This window comes from Schistocerca piceifrons, chromosome 2 (genome assembly GCF_021461385.2).
Source record: "Schistocerca piceifrons isolate TAMUIC-IGC-003096 chromosome 2, iqSchPice1.1, whole genome shotgun sequence".
In the NCBI taxonomy this organism is placed as follows: Eukaryota; Metazoa; Arthropoda; class Insecta; order Orthoptera; family Acrididae; genus Schistocerca; species Schistocerca piceifrons.
The window spans coordinates 909,794,289-909,812,180 of NC_060139.1; the positions used below are offsets into that span (position 1 = coordinate 909,794,289).

General features: G+C 38.6%; 1 protein-coding gene across 1 annotated transcript in view; it reads right to left on the bottom strand.

Annotated features, from left to right (window-relative positions):
- Nucleotides 1–15,779, bottom strand: part of LOC124776933 (PITH domain-containing protein GA19395) — a 72,169-nt gene extending 56,390 nt beyond the window's left edge. Inside the window, exons 1-2 of the mRNA XM_047252152.1 lie at nt 15,507–15,779; nt 9,672–9,715 (exon numbers count right to left, since the gene is read on the bottom strand). Of these exons, the coding sequence (XP_047108108.1) occupies nt 9,672–9,715; nt 15,507–15,695 (233 nt within the window). The 5' untranslated portion in view covers nt 15,696–15,779. The remainder of the gene's footprint in view (nt 1–9,671; nt 9,716–15,506) is intronic.
- Nucleotides 15,780–17,892: the final 2,113 nt, after the last annotated feature.

The following is a 17,892-nucleotide window of genomic DNA, read 5'->3' on the forward strand; positions in this document are numbered from 1 at the left end:
AATTAATGAGATGAATATAATAGAGGGAAACATTCCACGTGGGAAAAATATATCTAAAAAGAAAGTACCAAACGAAAGGGCTGGCATGTTGATAGACACACAAACATACATACAAAATTCAAGCTTTCGCAACCAATGGTTGCTTCATCAGGAAAGAGGGAAGGAGAGGGAAAGACAAAAGGATGTGGGTTTTAAGGGAGAGAGTAAGGAGTCATTCCAATCCCGGATATGTGTGTGTGTGTGTGCGCGCGAGTGCATACCTGCCCTTTTTTCCCCCTAAGGTAAGTCTTTCCGCTCCCGGGATTGGAATGACTCCTTACCCTCTCCCTTAAAACCCACATCCTTTCGTCTTTCCCTCTCCTTCCCTCTTTCCTGATGAAGCAACCGTTGGTTGAGAAAGCTTGAATTTTGTGTGTATGTTTGTGTTTGTTTGTGTGTCTATCAACATGCCAGCACTTTCGTTTGGTAAGTTGCATCATCTTTCTTTTTAGATAGATCATTAGATTACTTGGACTCAGGGATGTAGAATCTGCAAAACTCTCATGTCTGTATCGAACACTATCTAGACTACATCAACTGCTAATGGTCTGTGTAAAGTATACATTTTGTTGGAAGTAGTTGTTGTTGTGGTCTTCAGTCCTTAGACTGGTTTGATGCAGCTCTCCATGCTACTCTATCCTGTGCAAGCTTTTTCATCTCCCAGTACCTACTGCAACCTACATCCTTCTGAATCTGCTTAGTGTATTCATCTCTTGGTCTCCCTCTACGATTTTTACCCTCCACGCTGCCCTCCAATACTAAACTGGTGATCCCTTGATGCCTCAGAACATGTCCTACCAACCGATCCCTTCTTCTGGTCAAGTTGTGCCACAAACTTCTCTTCTCCCCAATCCTATTCAATACTTCCTCATTAGTTATGTGATCTACCCATCTAATCTTCAGCATTCTTCTGTAGCACCACATTTCGAAAGCTTCTATTCTCTTCTTGTCCAAACTATTTATCGTCCATGTTTCACTTCCATACATGGCTACACTCCATACGAATACTTTCAGAAATGACTTCCTGACACTTAAATCAATACTGGATGTTAACAACTTTCTCTTCTTCAGAAACACTTTCCTTGCCATTGCCAGCCTACATTTTATATCCTCTCTACTTCGACCATCATCAGTTATTTTGCTCCCCAAATAGCAAAACTCCTTTACTACTTTAAGTGCCTCATTTCCTAATCTAATTCCCTCAGCATCACCCGACTTAATTAGACTACATTCCATTATCCTTGTTTTGCTTTTGTTGATGTTCATCTTATATCCTCCTTTCAAGACACTGTCCATTCCATTCAACTGCTCTTCCAAGTCCTTTGCTGTCTCTGACAGAATTACAATGTCATCGGCGAACCTCAAAGTTTTTATTTCTTCTCCATGAATTTTAATACCTACTCCGAATTTTTCTTTTGTTTCCTTTACTGCTTGCTCAATATACAGATTGAACAATATCGGGGAGAGGCTACAACCCTGTATTACTCCCTTTCCAACCACTGCTTCCCTTTCATGTCCCTCGACTCTTATAACTGCCATCTGGTTTCTGTACAAATTGTAAATAGCCTTTCGCTCCCTGTATTTTACCCCTGCCACCTTTAGAATTTGAAAGAGAGTATTCCAGTCAACATTGTCAAAAGCTTTCTCTAAGTCTACAAATGCTAGAAACGTAGGTTTGCCTTTCCTTAATCTTTCTTCTAAGATAAGTCGTAAGGTCAGTATTGCCTCACGTATTCCAGTGTTTCTACGGAATCCAAACTGATCTTCCCCGAGGCTGGCTTCTACTAGTTTTTCCATTCGTCTGTAAAGAATTCGTGTTAGTATTTTGCAGCTGTGACTTATTAAGCTGATAGTTGGTAATTTTCACATCTGTCAACACCTGCTTTCTTTGGGATTGGAATTATTATATTCTTCTTGAAGTCTGAGGGCATTTCGCCTGTTTCATACATCTTGCTCACCAGATGGTAGAGTTTTGTCAGGACTGGCTCTCCCAAGGCCGTTAGTAGTTCCAATGGAATATTGTCTACTCCGGGGGCTTGTTTCGACTCAGGTCTTTCAGTGCTCTGTCAAACTCTTCACGCAGTATCATATCTCCCATTTCACCTTCATCTACATCCTCTTCCATTTCCATAATATTGTCCTCAAGTACATCGCCCTTGTATAGACCCTCTATATACTCCTTCCACCTTTCTGCTTTCCCTTCTTTGCTTAGAACTGGGTTTCCATCTGAGCTCTTGATATTCATACAAGTCATTCTCTTATCTCCAAAGGTCTCTTTAATTTTCCTGTAGGCGGTATCTATCTTACCCCTAGTGAGATAGGCCTCTACATCCTTACATTTGTCCTCTAGCCATCCCTGCTTAGCCATTTTGCACTTCCTGTCGATCTCATTTTTGAGACGTTTGTATTCCTTTTTGCCTGTTTCACTTACTGCATTTTTATATTTTCTCCTTTCATCAATTAAATTCAATATTTCTTCTGTTACCCAAGGATTTCTACTAGCCCTCATCTTTTTACCTACTTGATCCTCTGCTGCCTTCACTACTTCATCCCTCAAAGCTACCCATTCTTCTTCTACTGTATTTATTTCCCCCATTCCTGTCAATTGCTCCCTTATGCTCTCCCTGAATCTCTGTACAACCTCTGGTTCTTTTAGTTTATCCAGGTCCCATCTCCTTAAATTCCCACCTTTTTGCAGTTTCTTCAGTTTTAATCTACAGGTCATAACCAATAGATTGTGGTCAGAGTCCACATCTGCCCCTGGAAATGTCTTACAATTTAAAACCTGGTTCCTAAATCTCTGTCTTACCATTATATAATCTATCTGATACCTTTTAGTATCTCCAGGGTTCTTCCATGTATACAACCTTCTTTCATGATTCTTAAACCAAGTGTTAGCTATGATTATGTTGTGCTCTGTGCAAAATTCGACCAGGCGGCTTCCTCTTTCATTTCTGTCCCCCAATCCATATTCACCTACTATGTTTTCTTCTCTCCCATTTCCTACACTCGAATTCCAGTCACCCATGACTATTAAATTTTCGTCTCCCTTCACAATCTGAATAATTTCTTTTATTTCATCATACATTTCTTCAATTTCTTCGTCATCTGCAGAGCTAGTTGGCATATAAACTTGTACTACTGTAGTAGGCGTGGGCTTCGTATCTATCTTGGCCACAATAATGCGTTCACTATGCTGTTTGTAGTAGCTTACTCGCATTCCTATTTTCCTATTCATTATTAAACCTACTCCTGCACTACCCCTATTTGATTTTGTATTTATAACCCTGTACTCACCTGACCAGAAGTCTTGTTCCTCCTGCCACCGAACTTCACTAATTCCCACTATATCTAACTTCAACCTATCCATTTCCCTTTTTAAATTTTCTAACCTACCTGCCCGATTAAGGGATCTGACATTCCACACTCCGATCCGTAGAACGCCAGTTTTCTTTCTCCTGATAACGACATCCTCTAGAGTAGTCCCCGCCCGGAGATCCGAATGGGGGACTATTTTACCTCCGGAATATTTTACCCAAGAGGACGCCATCATCATGTAATCATACAGTAAAGCTGCATGCCCTCGGGAAAAATTACGGCTGTAGTTTCCCCTTACTTTCAGCCGTTCGCAGTACCAGCACAGCAAGGCCGCTTTGGTTATTGTTACAAGGCCAGATCAGTCAATCATCCAGACTGTTGCCCTTGCAACTATTGAAAAGGCTGCTGCCCCTCTTCAGGAACCACACGTTTGTCTGGCCTCTCAACAGATACCCCTCCGTTGTGGTTGCACCTACGGTACGGCTATCTGTATCGCTGAGGCACGCAAGCCTCCCCACCAACAGCAAGGTCCATGGTTCATGGATAAAAAGAGTCACAGAGTAACATAAGAAAAGGAGCAGTGGCTTTTTCCAAAGCAGCTGTTTTCTTCCATGATATAAATATATAAAGTAATCCAGAAGTAAATCCCATATTTGTCAATGTGAGCAGATTACACTAGTCATAGTTTGTTGCTATATAATTCACAAGTAGTCAATAGTGGCTGCTTCCGCATGTTAGCCAAGGGACTTCCCATGTTGGTAACACTGATTCCTGTCCTATCAATGACATTAAGCAATAGTGGGACTGGCAGATACTTCAATGGGTGACCATCTGAGGGAAACTGGATGCTGTTGGTTTTAATAACATGCAAGTTGCTGAAGTGGCATCCAATTAGAAGACTTGCACTAAATCGTGCTGCCGCATGACCTTTTCCTTCTGCATCATGAACTTGACCACTCCTCATCTCTGAAGGCTGTCCTTCCTGACAGGATTTATGGAACAAGATGTGTGAATGAATGAATGAATGAATGAAACGAACAGGACATTTTTTTCCAATTAAACAAACATTAACACACAAGACTGAAAGCCTATCAATTTTTGTAGCTAATATGAAATGAAGAGTTCTCATTAAAAAGTGTGTAGTTAATCACATAGAAGAGGCACATAAAAGAAAGTAATGGCATCTATCATTCTCACTATGCTCAAAAACTAACAACAAAAATTGCCAATGAAAGAAATCTGAGATGCAATAATGTTAGTAAGGTAGATGATCTATCACTAGAACAGACGGACTACATAGATTTGTGTGGATTGTGCTGCTTTCATATTTGCTGTTTTCTTTTCCAATATAATGTGGCATTCCTCTAAGTCGATGCCGCTCAGTAACTCAGGTGAAATGCTTGATCTGAAAATTCAGGCCAATTACTTTTTCAGCATAACGTTTCCATAAAACCTAAAAATGAAACTGGCCTTAAAAAACTACAGTGGAAGTAAAAGAGACAAAGAATAAAACTGTTTCTAATACCATTTCTGAGATTTTGTTGAGGAATCTGTTGCAAAGTACACAAACAAAAATCAATAGCCATCAAAAACTGGATAATACAATATTGCCCAGAACAGTAGCAAACAAAAGCTCTTCAGTAGTTTATTCTTTGTTTGTTGCAAACTTGCTTTAATGTTGTATATCTTTTACACAATGAGCACATAGATCAGACTGATAAAACATCGTGGAAGATTAACAGATATGCAGTAAAATATGAGCCTAAGCATAACATTGTGTGACAAATTACAGACTTGAATTATTTTCCTAATACAATTTTTTGGCAGAATAGATAACCAAATGGAAATTATTATTGTTTGTTGGCTACTTTCCCTAGCAGGTGATTCATAACTACACCTGCCCCTTTCCACATTACATTAGCTGTCCTCCTCCAATCCCAAGTGGAGTTGTCTCTGGGATGTGTTAAGAAATCAAAGATGTACATTTAATTTAATTTAAGTGCAGTAACATTACATTACGATATTGCAGTGATAATCCTAAATATACATTAACTTAAAACATTAAATTTAAGTGTTTCAGTTAAAATAGGCATAGGAGGTTTCTAAACAAAATTCCCTAATCCAGTCAAACTTCACTACATTACCTATGCAATGTTCAATAATAATGTTCTGGCAGATCATTGAATAGATGTGTACTCATATATCTGACTACTTTCTGTACTAATGGTAATGCCCTGAGGTCTTTGCACAGGCTTGTTTTTGTCCTAATGTTACATTAATGCTTTCCACTATATTTGTGAGAAGAGAGTTATTAGTAATGATAAAGGACATTAATGAATACTTGTACTGTGAAGTAGATGTCAAAATGTCCAGTTCTTTTGAAGATGTCTATGTATTATGTTTTTAAATTGACACTTGATTTAATTCTTCCAATAGACTGCTGTGTTCTGAAAATTGTGTCCCAATAACTTGAATTTCCCCAGAAAATGATTCCTTAACTCATTAGGGGTGAATGGAAGTACGTAAATTAAACTAGTTTCTTCACTTTTAATTCTCTATAGCACAAATTATGCATACTGTAAACACAGTTGAACCAAGATGCTTTATTTATTCTAGGCAGGGACATACGTGAATGCAACCAAAATTGTGAAAAATGTTTGAATCTTCATTTACTACATGGTACTGAAATTTCAGTTCCTGAATATTACGTTCCAATTACAATCCTAAGTATGATAAAAAATAGTAATTAAAGAAGCCTATCTGGGGACACACCCCTATGCTTTTCTGTATTTCTTTATATTATTTATTCCTGAGGCATTTTCTTCCAGTTTTATGCAGTAATAATGTGGGGAATATTTCAGCAGTTCGCAGATCCACAACATCCATGGAAAAACTCAAAATGAAAGTTACAACTCTCTGATAGGAAAACTATGCCCCAAGGCAATATTCGTTTTCGCAACTGCTGATGAAGTTTCAGCATATGATGCTTGTTTAGTATATAATTGTGCTAATCTTGGCAGACTAAGGACTCTACAGAGGCCAAAATTTGATACATGAGCTTTCACACTGTCAGTTTTGGAGGAAAGCAATAACAGGAGAACTGATGCAGCTGACATTATTATTACTCAATTTGAAAATCAGGTTAACCTAAGAGGGCAAGCAAAGAACACAATGCTTGAGGATGAAGAGGAGACTGCATATGGTTTGCACTAGTTCACCCAAATAATGTAAGACCCAATACAAACACTGTCAAATCTTTGATTCAGATTTCCCATAACTTTCATTTTGGCAACTTTATGTACTTTTTCTCACAAACCACTGATATTATAGAACTTAAGTTTGGCATACAATTAGTCTACACTATAGTGAAACATTTTGTGAGTGTAATTTTGATTTATAACAATAGTAAGGCATTTAGGTATGAGAAAAGCCATAAGATTTGTTTTTTTTTTTTCCACACAAATTTGAAGAGCTACAAAAATCTAACAAAAGAAGATACCAATATTCTGTTCCACAAATGTTTGTAATAATGATATATCAATCTCTGTAGAAAAATACATTAATTTTGTTCAGACAGATTTTTCAAAAAAGAAACATTTCTATTCAACCAGTTGAAAAACTTTCAATTGTTTATAATTAAAAACTTATACCTTCAATAAGCATGAAAATGTATGTGTGTATCTACTTAACATTCCTTAACAACTGTGCCAAATCTAGTTGCACTGCCTTGAAAAACTTTGGATTGTATTGCAACTGCACATACATCCCCTTAACACTTTCTACTTTTTGATTTTAATTATCTGACAAACTTATTTTTATAGTTTTTGCAGTCCTGTGAGAAGTACTGAACTGTTTACATGGAATCTTGTCAAAATTCAATGATAATCCAATTGTCTTGAACCATCTGTTGATGTTTTCAAATATTTAATTAGCTGTCTTTTCAGTAAGAGTGCTGGTACTACACTCCTGGAAATTGAAATAAGAACACCGTGAATTCATTGTCCCAGGAAGGGGAAACTTTATTGACACATTCCTGGGGTCAGATACATCACATGATCACACTGACAGAACCACAGGCACATAGACACAGGCAACAGAGCGTGCACAATGTCGGCACTAGTACAGTGCATATCCACCTTTCGCAGCAATGCAGGCTGCTATTCTTCCATGGAGACGATCGTAGAGATGCTGGATGTAGTCCTGTGGAACGGCTTGCCATGCCATTTCCACCTGGCGCCTCAGTTGGACCAGCGTTCGTGCTGGACGTGCAGACCGCGTGAGACGACGCTTCATCCAGTCCCAAACATGCTCAATGGGGGACAGATCCGGAGATCTTGCTGGCCAGGGTAGTTGACTTACACCTTCTAGAGCACGTTGGGTGGCACGGGATAAATGCGGACGTGCATTGTCCTGTTGGAACAGCAAGTTCCCTTGCCGGTCTAGGAATGGTAGAACGATGGGTTCGATGACGGTTTGGATGTACCGTGCACTATTCAGTGTCCCCTCGACGATCACCAGTGGTGTACGGCCAGTGTAGGAGATCGCTCCCCACACCATGATGCCGGGTGTTGGCCCTGTGTGCCTCGGTTGTATGCAGTCCTGATTGTGGCGCTCACCTGCACGGCGCCAAACACGCATACGACCATCATTGGCACCAAGGCAGAAGCGACTCTCATCGCTGAAGACGACACGTCTCCATTCGTCCCTCCATTCACACCTGTCGCGACACCACTGGAGGCGGGCTGCACGATGTTGGGGCGTGAGCGGAAGACGGCCTAACGGTGTGCGGGACCGTAGCCCAGCTTCATGGAGACGGTTGCGAATGGTCCTCGCCGATACCCCAGGAGCAACAGTGTCCCTAATTTGCTGGGAAATGGCGGTGCGGTCCCCTACGGCACTGCGTAGGATCCTACGGTCTTGGCGTGCATCCGTGCGTCGCTGCGGTCCGGTCCCAGGTCGACGGGCACGTGCACCTTCCGCCGACCACTGGCGACAACATCGATGTACTGTGGAGACCTCACGCCCCACGTGTTGAGCAATTCGGCGGTACGTCCACCCGGCCTCCCGCATGCCCACTATACGCCCTCGCTCAAAGTCCGTCAACTGCACATACGGTTCACGTCCACGCTGTCGCGGCATGCTACCAGTGTTAAAGACTGCGATGGAGCTCCGTATGCCACGGCAAACTGGCTGACACTGACGGCGGCGGTGCACAAATGCTGCGCAGCTAGCGCCATTTGACGGCCAACACCACGGTTCCTTGTGTGTCCGCTGTGCTGTGCGTGTGATCATTGCTTGTACAGCCCTCTCGCAGTGTCCGGAGCAAGTATGGTGGGTCTGACACACCGGTGTCAATGTGTTCTTTTTTCCATTTCCAGGAGTGTATTTTCTATTCCTAGACTTGTGTCACCTCAAAAATTGCAAAATTTGCATATTCTGAAACTGTAAGTGGAAGATCATTTAAGTACATCACAAGCAACAAAGGATCCAAAACCTATCATTGCGGTACACCATGTCTGATTGCTTCAAATTTTGAGTGCCTATCATTATGTGATTGATAAAAAATTTCCTGCACTGCATAATTCAATCATGATTCACTTTCTTACACAATATATCTTCTTCAGACTTGAGGAAGTTATACTGAATATACTTCAGGTGAAGCATCTCAAGCATAACTTAACAGAAATACCCTAACACCAGGAAAAATTTTATTTTTCTGAAAAACATGGTTTTGCACTTTGCTATCAACAGTTCATTATTTTCAGGTGTGCATTTGCTTACTTCATATAATACATTAATTAACAGATAGCATCCTGGGTCAGGAGGAATATTCAATACTAATCATTGGCTTTGACCACTAACATAATGTTAATTGATGCTGTGACATCATCTTTTGTCACACATTTTCACAGCTTGATTGTTTGTTGGTGAAGCCAATGAATGTGAAAGCAACAAACATCACTGTGGTGATAGACTGATCTATAACTTAGCCTCTTTGAAAAATAGCCACTGATATCATGTTATAGTCACCATGTTGTTTACATCTGTTGCATGTTTCCTACATCACTGGTCAAAGCCAACAACTAGTACTGAATACTGCTCTTTATCCTGCATTTTTGGGGGTAACTCCAACCTGACTCTGCTATATGTGATGACAAAAATTAAAAACAAATTAAATTTTAACTGTATTCATGACACAAATGCTGCACTCTAAGTGAAAAATATTTACTTTTTATTAATCAAAACAAAATAAACTCCATGGAGGGCACGGCCTACATTAACTAAACTTTGAAGACTGAATTTTGCGTACTTACGGAATTTTGAACAGCAATTCTTCGTCAACATCACTTTCAACATACTGAGGGGAAAAAAGAGAAATATTATTAGTGTGGAAAAATTAGGGATGTGGTTTTTACTTTGCTGTGTGTGTGTGTGTGTGTGTGTGTGTGTGTGTGTGTGTGTGTGTGTGTGTGTGTGTGTGTGTGTGTGTGTGTGTGTAAAAAATTAAATATTAGCTATATTTGTGACAAAAAAGGCATCTACTTATGAAGTGCAAAACAGCAAGATTGTCACATGCAAATTTAAAAACTGCTTGAAATATCTGTTTTCCATTCCTCATTATTCTGACAAAAAAGTTTATTAATTCTGAAACAGATTCAACAGTACTTTTAAATGAGTGACTACACTGTAGTTAATAATGTTTCAGAAGAAGGTATCAGATGCCAATCTTTTGTCACATATACTCTTATAGTGTAGCTGTGAGAATGATGTGCACAGTAAGCAATCTGAAAATTTTACTATTTACATATACATTGATATGTAGACTAACAGTGATCACATCACGAAATGTAAATATTGTGTTTCCCATGATACAAGACATAAACGAAAGTTTCATAAAGACTACATGAAGCTCAGTTAACTGTGCCACAACATTTGTACTAAGTTTTTAACACAGTAATAGAAAATATAACATAACATTGACAACTTAAAGATATTTAAAAATAGAGCATTCATATATCAAAATAATAACTGTTTAGGTTCAAACAGTTGCGCATAGAAAGCAGCCAAGGTAAAACAAACAGGCGCGGACAGCAGCTACATCACTAAAAATTGTACAGAGAATAAGCACACTTTCATAAATATGTGCCTGTTTTTATTAAAAATGCATATTGTAATATAAAAATTGCAAATGAAGATTTCACCCACCTATAACAACCTGAAACAACTCAGCAGTAGCCTTCTCTACATATTTATTTTGCCTGCACTATTATGTGAAATACCAAAGCAAACAACATTTTGTATTAGTTTCCTGAATACTCCGTACAACAACAATCTTTAATCAATGAGAATTAAGCATGGCATGTGGGAGCAGGCTATATTTTGCCATGTACGTAGGAACTATATCACTATATTAGAGGAGGACAGTTGCTACTCACCATATAACGGAGACGCTGAGTCGCAGATACACACAACAGAAAGATTCTCACACTTATAGCTTTCGGTCATTAAGGTCTTTGTCAACGATACATGCAAACCCCTGCGATCAGCATTTCCGCTATATGGTCAGTAGCAACTTCACTTATCTAATATTGTTACAGTCCATCCTGGATTTTCCATTGTTGGAACTAAATCACTGATATAACTTCGTTACCACCAATGTAACAGTAGACAGTACTTCGTTCTGTTCACAGACATTTGTTATAGCAACATCTAATCACATCATTGCAGGTTTGTGATAATGACACTTAATTAGGATACTGGGCAATTTTCACAGAGATCTGCAAATTCTGTGCTTTCACTGCCAAGTTACTTTCTTCCTGATTTACACACTAATGATTGCAACTACGGCAATACCCAAGTGTAAAAAATTATATGCTTACATTAAATACAATTGGTAATAGCTAATGTTTACATAACATCCAATTACAAGTCATGCTCGCACTCAACTGGAGAAAAGGCATACATTTTCTCAGAATTTTCATGAGAATGTGTCATCCCGAACAAAATTTGTAAACATCTGCCTTTTAGTTACAACATGGTAATATCTGCCATGTCTGTTACAACAACCCAACATTTCACAGACACCCTTTCCTATTTCCTTCCTCAACATTTCCCATTTCCCCACTATCTCACTACATGCTTCCCTTATTTTAACAGGAGTTTGGTTTGTCTACTTTGATGCTAATAAAAATGATCCACACAGTGATTTGTTCCTGTTTTTGGGTTCACCTTGCTGTTCTACAACAGCAACTTTTGATACCCCAATGCACACTACCTTCACAATGACCAAGTGATCATGCTGTCTTAAAAGACAATTCAACAATTTCTTACGCCTACTGCTGCACCACACTTGCATCATGCATTTTCACATTACTCCCAACATAAACATTTACCATTAAACTTTCTATCCTCCTAGTACACAAGATATCAAAGAACCGTACACAATTCATACGTTACAGTCCAGGTGCCTCAAAAATAGTATACATTCCCAGTTACAAGCACAGTGTGTATAAAATAGGTGAATCACATCTTTTTCCTGCAGTAAAATTGAGTCAATATCCCTGCTAGCCCTCTAACACACCTGCAACCTAGTAACACTCCATCTACTCACAAAGACAACACTCCCAATTAACAAACTCAACGGAACTTGTACCAGGTTAAGCAAATATACAAAACTTGTTTGTCTTTAACAACTGTTCAGTATTACAGACTAATATCTGTTGGTTTCCCTGTAGTTTCTCAGTGCTAAATTTGACTAATATATTGTAGTAATGCTATCATTCGTCTTAAGAGCACACCTCAAGTTTCTAAATCAGTTAATACTGGATCCCTTCCAAAACCTACCTATTGTGTGCCACCCCCCCCCCCCCCCCCCTCAGATCACCCCTCATTTTACACATTTTCATTCAACTGTTGCTTTTACTTCTCGTATTACAGACACTTTCTTCTCAAATGTGAAGCAGCTACACATCATTCACAGGCACGCAAAAAAAAACCTTACATGTATCACGTCATCCCTTGTGTATGACACGTTTATATCGTACAAGGGTTATTCGGGAAGTAAGGAACAATCGGGCATGAAATGGAAACCACAGCGAAAATCCGATGAAGTTTTGCACAGGTGTGTTGGGTAGTGTCTCTAGTATGCCCATCAATCGCATTACGTCGTTCTTTTTAGTTCTGAGCACACATGGAACACATAAAGATAACTAGAACAATAGTGTCTCCCACCGAGTACGAGGGCCTGGTGAGAAATTTCGCCTGAGTCTATGCAATCAACACTACATAACTGTCATGTGCTTTCTTCTTCAAGACAATTCTCAGCTGCATTCTGCTGGGGCAATTCTCCTGCATAGTTTTCAATTGCAAATGTTTGATTACCCACAATACAAACCATAATTGTCTCCCTCCGAGTTTCATCTCCGCTCACATGAACCGCAGGCTATGAAGACAACATTTCGGCACAGACAATGAGCTGTACGCCAGCGTAGAGAATGGGCAGAAAAGAAAGCACTGGCAGCTGCCTTCTATAACGATGGTATTGGAAAGTCGGTACAACGCAACAACAAACGTCTAAGTCAGATCGGCGACCATGGAGATATGTAGCTGGAAGTTGTAGCTAACTGTTGCAAATAAAACAGTTTTGATTTTCAGGGTGGTTTCCATTTCACAACCTATCATTCCTTACTTTCCAAATAGCCCTCGTAATATGATTCAGTATTGTGCTGTCAGAATGCAAGATAGATCACCTCTACCAACAACATAACTTCAGCTTCCTACTTGCCTCTAAACTACTTCAGCCAACACCGTCCCCCGCATCCTCATATCCCACAATGCACACCTAATCAGAGACGTATGCTGCACTGTCCTCCCTCCTCCTCTACACAATTTACAATTGCTTGTACATGTTACCTTTTGTACCATTAACCTTTTCTTTCAAAGAATCTTACCTCTTTTCCTCATCTTTCTTCTATCCTAATAAGTCAATTGGATGCCTCAGAACTGTGGTAACCTTTCTCCTTGCTATTGATACAACTTTCTTGAAAAAAGTGGTGCCACTATTAAATAAAATTTTCTCGTTTCCTTTTGGCAATATTACATAAGTTAGCCATTAGCTGTTTTTTCCCCCTGCAACATAATTGCTGACTTGAAACTCTTTCCTGGGTATCTAAAAGAATATTACAGGTCAATGTAATACTGAACAACATAAGCAGAATTGGAGGTAGTAATTCATAACTCTTCAGTAGAATGAGAGACAGTAAATAGTTTCGTTACATGATACTACAAGTGATGGGGAAACCTTATACAGCAGTTTTCCTTCATGTATAGATGTTGCAAAGCTCTATCACTCATTAAAATGATGAACATGCTGTTCCTCAATTCACTCTTCAGAAGAGGTGTGCGCACAGAGCAGATAACAAGACAAAACTTCTTGTACTCCAAAGAAGTCACGGTATAATTGACAATAGCTGACTCAATTATTCAAAGCAGCCTCTCCAAGTTAGTTCCACTTTATTCTCAGCAGACCACATTCCACAGAATGGAAAGTAGAAACAATCCTGATACATCATCAGATCATTTTCACTAACTATGAAATAAATATACAACTGATATTGAGATTTTGAGAGATTTATTTGATGCTGATAATGAATCACATGCTAGTCATCATATTTTTAAACACTATGTATGGTTTGCTTCTGTGCTTTTCAATTGGAAAATAATTATCTATCACGTTCAGTATAACAGGTCACAGAAAAATTAACAGCTTGAGAATTTGTAACTCAGCAGAGTTGTCACAATAGGTTCATAAAGTTCCATCAGTAGGTTTAACTGTAATTCAATATCCATACAGTGTAGATGCCAAGATGAATGTTTGTATGGGAGGGTGGGGAGAGACAGATCCTGGTGTACAGAGTGTTTTTAATATTTTTGACGAGCTGTAAGCAGCTATCAAAAAATCCAGTTTCGAGCCTGTAAAAAAACTGCACAGTACCAAATCTGAAATCATTTTCACACTACACTATGTTTTTCCTTCCCCCCGAGAGCTACGGGGGTCGGTACCACAGCCCTCAGGTAATGTGAAGTTACCACTATTAATGTGTAAGCCTTTTCATCATACTGATATTTCATCATACTGGTATAATACTGTGCATCCACTAGGTGTATCCAACAAAGAACTTAAGTTTCTCTTTCCATGACTAGTCCCATGGGACAAGCAAATCTGATGTGTGTTTCACTCAGGCTGTATATAACAAGACTCCAAATATATGAAGATTTTTTTACAAACAAATACAAAATTTTACTTTAAGTGCGCCAATAGATTTATAATACAACTGCATTTATACGTTACTCTTACCCATGAGTTCCGAATAATTTATCTGTACTATTTACTAATTATCTTACTGCAAAATTACCTTTTGACAATGTTAATCGTGCAGCATACTCAGTTCATACTAAGTACAACACAGAAGGAAGACAATTGGTTTAACCAGTGTACTTCAGCACTAAATTTATTAAATACTGCTCAACATTATTTAAAAATGCTTATTTCGGTTGTGGCGCATTGCTAATCTCAACTTCTAAACTCAATCGAAAAACAGCCGCAAGTTAGATTTAACATAAAATAGACATAGGGATCAACAGGAATACGTTCCAAAGTGGTGTGGACTAATGTATTAAACTGACGTATGTCTTCCTTTAACGAAACTGTTACACGGCATCAAATCAAAATACAGACTATGAGTACCGAAAACTTAAGCATTCTATTAATTTTTATCTTTCACGTCATCTTAACGTTCCACACAGCCAGCTGATTAAAGATACCTGTCTAACAAGATTATTGATAGATGGATAAGGATGAAGTCTCACTGGAAGGTTACAACGACCAAACTGTTCACATATGGACATATACATATAGGAAACTTTTTATTGAGAAATCTAGGCACAGCATACAATTCTGATGTGAGAGCGCTTAAAAATAAATATATTTAGCGTCCGCACTTCTTGTACGCTTACGAGTCAATTAGCACGGGAACATTTAAGGCAGCCAAAGTGCACTTTTAGTTGAATTTAACAACATAAATATAAGCACAGCTTCATAAATTTTAATTATATTTCGCGGAGAACGACAACTGATGCAAATTTTATACCTTTTCGTAATCTAGTCTGTCTTCCCAAGCTTTAAACACAGTTTTGCCCGAGCCTTCAACCTTTTCATTCAAGCATTCCAGATTTTCTGTGTCTATTTTAGTGTAAAGACTATACTGCACTCCCATTTCCGGACTATCGTCAATTTCATGATCATGATCGCCACTGCAACTATGCGAATGCCGAGACATCGTGTTTTAGTCGGACCACGCCAGACACCCTGACACTCACAACATCCGCAGCCCTCCACAGCCAATATACACTAAGGTCTATGACAAAGCGCTCTCGAAGAGTCAAACAACCCATACATCTCGATTATCGCCAAGGATGTCATTATACAGACATGTCTGTGATGTATGTGACCAATGTCCTCTGATCCTCTGTGACTGACACTTCGCTGAGAGTTAAAATGTTCAAATGCGTGTGAATAACTAAGGGACCAAAATGCTGAGGACATTGGTCCCTAGACTTACACACTACTTAAACTAACTTACGCTAAGGACAACACACAAACCCATACCCGAGGGAGGACTCAAAACTCTGCGGTAGGGGCCGCACGATTAGTGACATGGCGCCTCTAACAGCGCGGGCACCCCGCGCGGCTCGCATGAGTCCTCAACGTCAATAAAATTATTAAGTATATAACCGCGAAAACGAGATTTATATATATTTTATTAACTCATATCTCTACACAAACAATAACTGTGATAATAATAAAATAAAAGGGTCACTCATTCCTACTGTTTTAAGCATTTGAGATAAAACAAGTTAAAACAACACACCACTGTGTGAAACATGTTACCTCAATACACAGCTGATAAATAAGCCTATAAATTCTTAGAAATTCTATAACCACTAATCATTAAACCACATATAACAGGATTCTTCTAAACGCAAACCTGTTTCGAATTTTTGAGTTTTGGAATATAGGGCATGATCCTATCACCGTCTATTTCCGATACGTACTGGTAGAAGCTTCTCCAGCTAACTCATAACAAACCGAAGCAAACTTCATAGCGGATATTCTTTATCAATTTTGTGTGGTAAATCGCTGAGAAGTGAACCGACGTTTCAAAACATCGACGTTTATTTGTTACCGGTGACGAAAATATGTACATACAAACACATCAGACAATATTTACAAGGCCTATTTACCTCACCCATTACGTTTATTCCTCTACGTAGGAAATAACGGAATAAATAACTAATTTTCTCCTAAAATAAAGCTGACTTTTTCACTCAGAAAAAGATAATTGAACGAAAATTGCTTCATCAATTTACGTCCTTATTTATGAACAGTGCAACCGTCAGCTCTATTTTGTTATTGTAAAACCTAAATCATTTTTCACTTTCATATGTCTTGTCTCACTTATGGAAGATCACTTAGGAAAAAATATCCAAGTTGTCACGGAAGATTTGCAGTTTGACATGAAAACAAAGAAATACGATACACTACAGATTAAGAAGAGGCAAAATCACGAAATCTATTTAACCTATATTACTAAGAGAATATTGAGAACCCCGAACCACTTGTAGGTTGCCTATCTAATACCTCCAACATGCAACAAAAATTTGATTTACAATATTTCATGACATTAATGACCGAATTTAAAAAAAATTGAATTCCTTCATAATCTACTCAATAAGAGATATAATCCTACACTCTAATACAATAAGACGAAAACTACAGTTAGAAACTGTGTGCTTATCTTGAGGGAGCCTAATTGACGGGGCGCTAATACACCGACTGTCTTCATCCAGTATTTTTTGAATCAGAGCACTTAGCGACTTACAATAAAGTTTACACATAATATCAAACCTTTGCAAAACGTTTTCTCCCTGACTTCCCCACAAAATGATGTAAGAAAAAGTTTGTCACTTACTACGTTTTCGCTGTTCCTGCAGTGAAACTTCATTATCAGATATGACGTTTTAATTTATTACTTCATTACTGCTGTCTCTATTTGCGATACGGTTTGCAGACAGTATCCACATATATCACTGAATTTACCTGCAAAATTATATCATTGAGTGAAACATAGTTTAGGAGACATGACGTTATAGACTTTTGATGCGCAAAAAACTAACTTGTGCTTAGAATGAAGCGCAGTAAATCTTCAACATAAGGCATGACGTTTTAATATATCACTACTTTACTACTAACTCTGTTCACAACATATTTTGCATCTTTACTACTAACTCTATTCACAACATATTTTGCAGATAATATTTACACATATCGCTGAATGTACCTGCAAAATTATATCACAGTATGATACATAGTTTAGGAGGGTTGACCTCATAAACATTGAGTTACGTGAAAAAGTTGCTTTTCATTAAAATGGAGCGCCAATTAGCCAGACTATATTCATCCTGTGTTTGATAAAG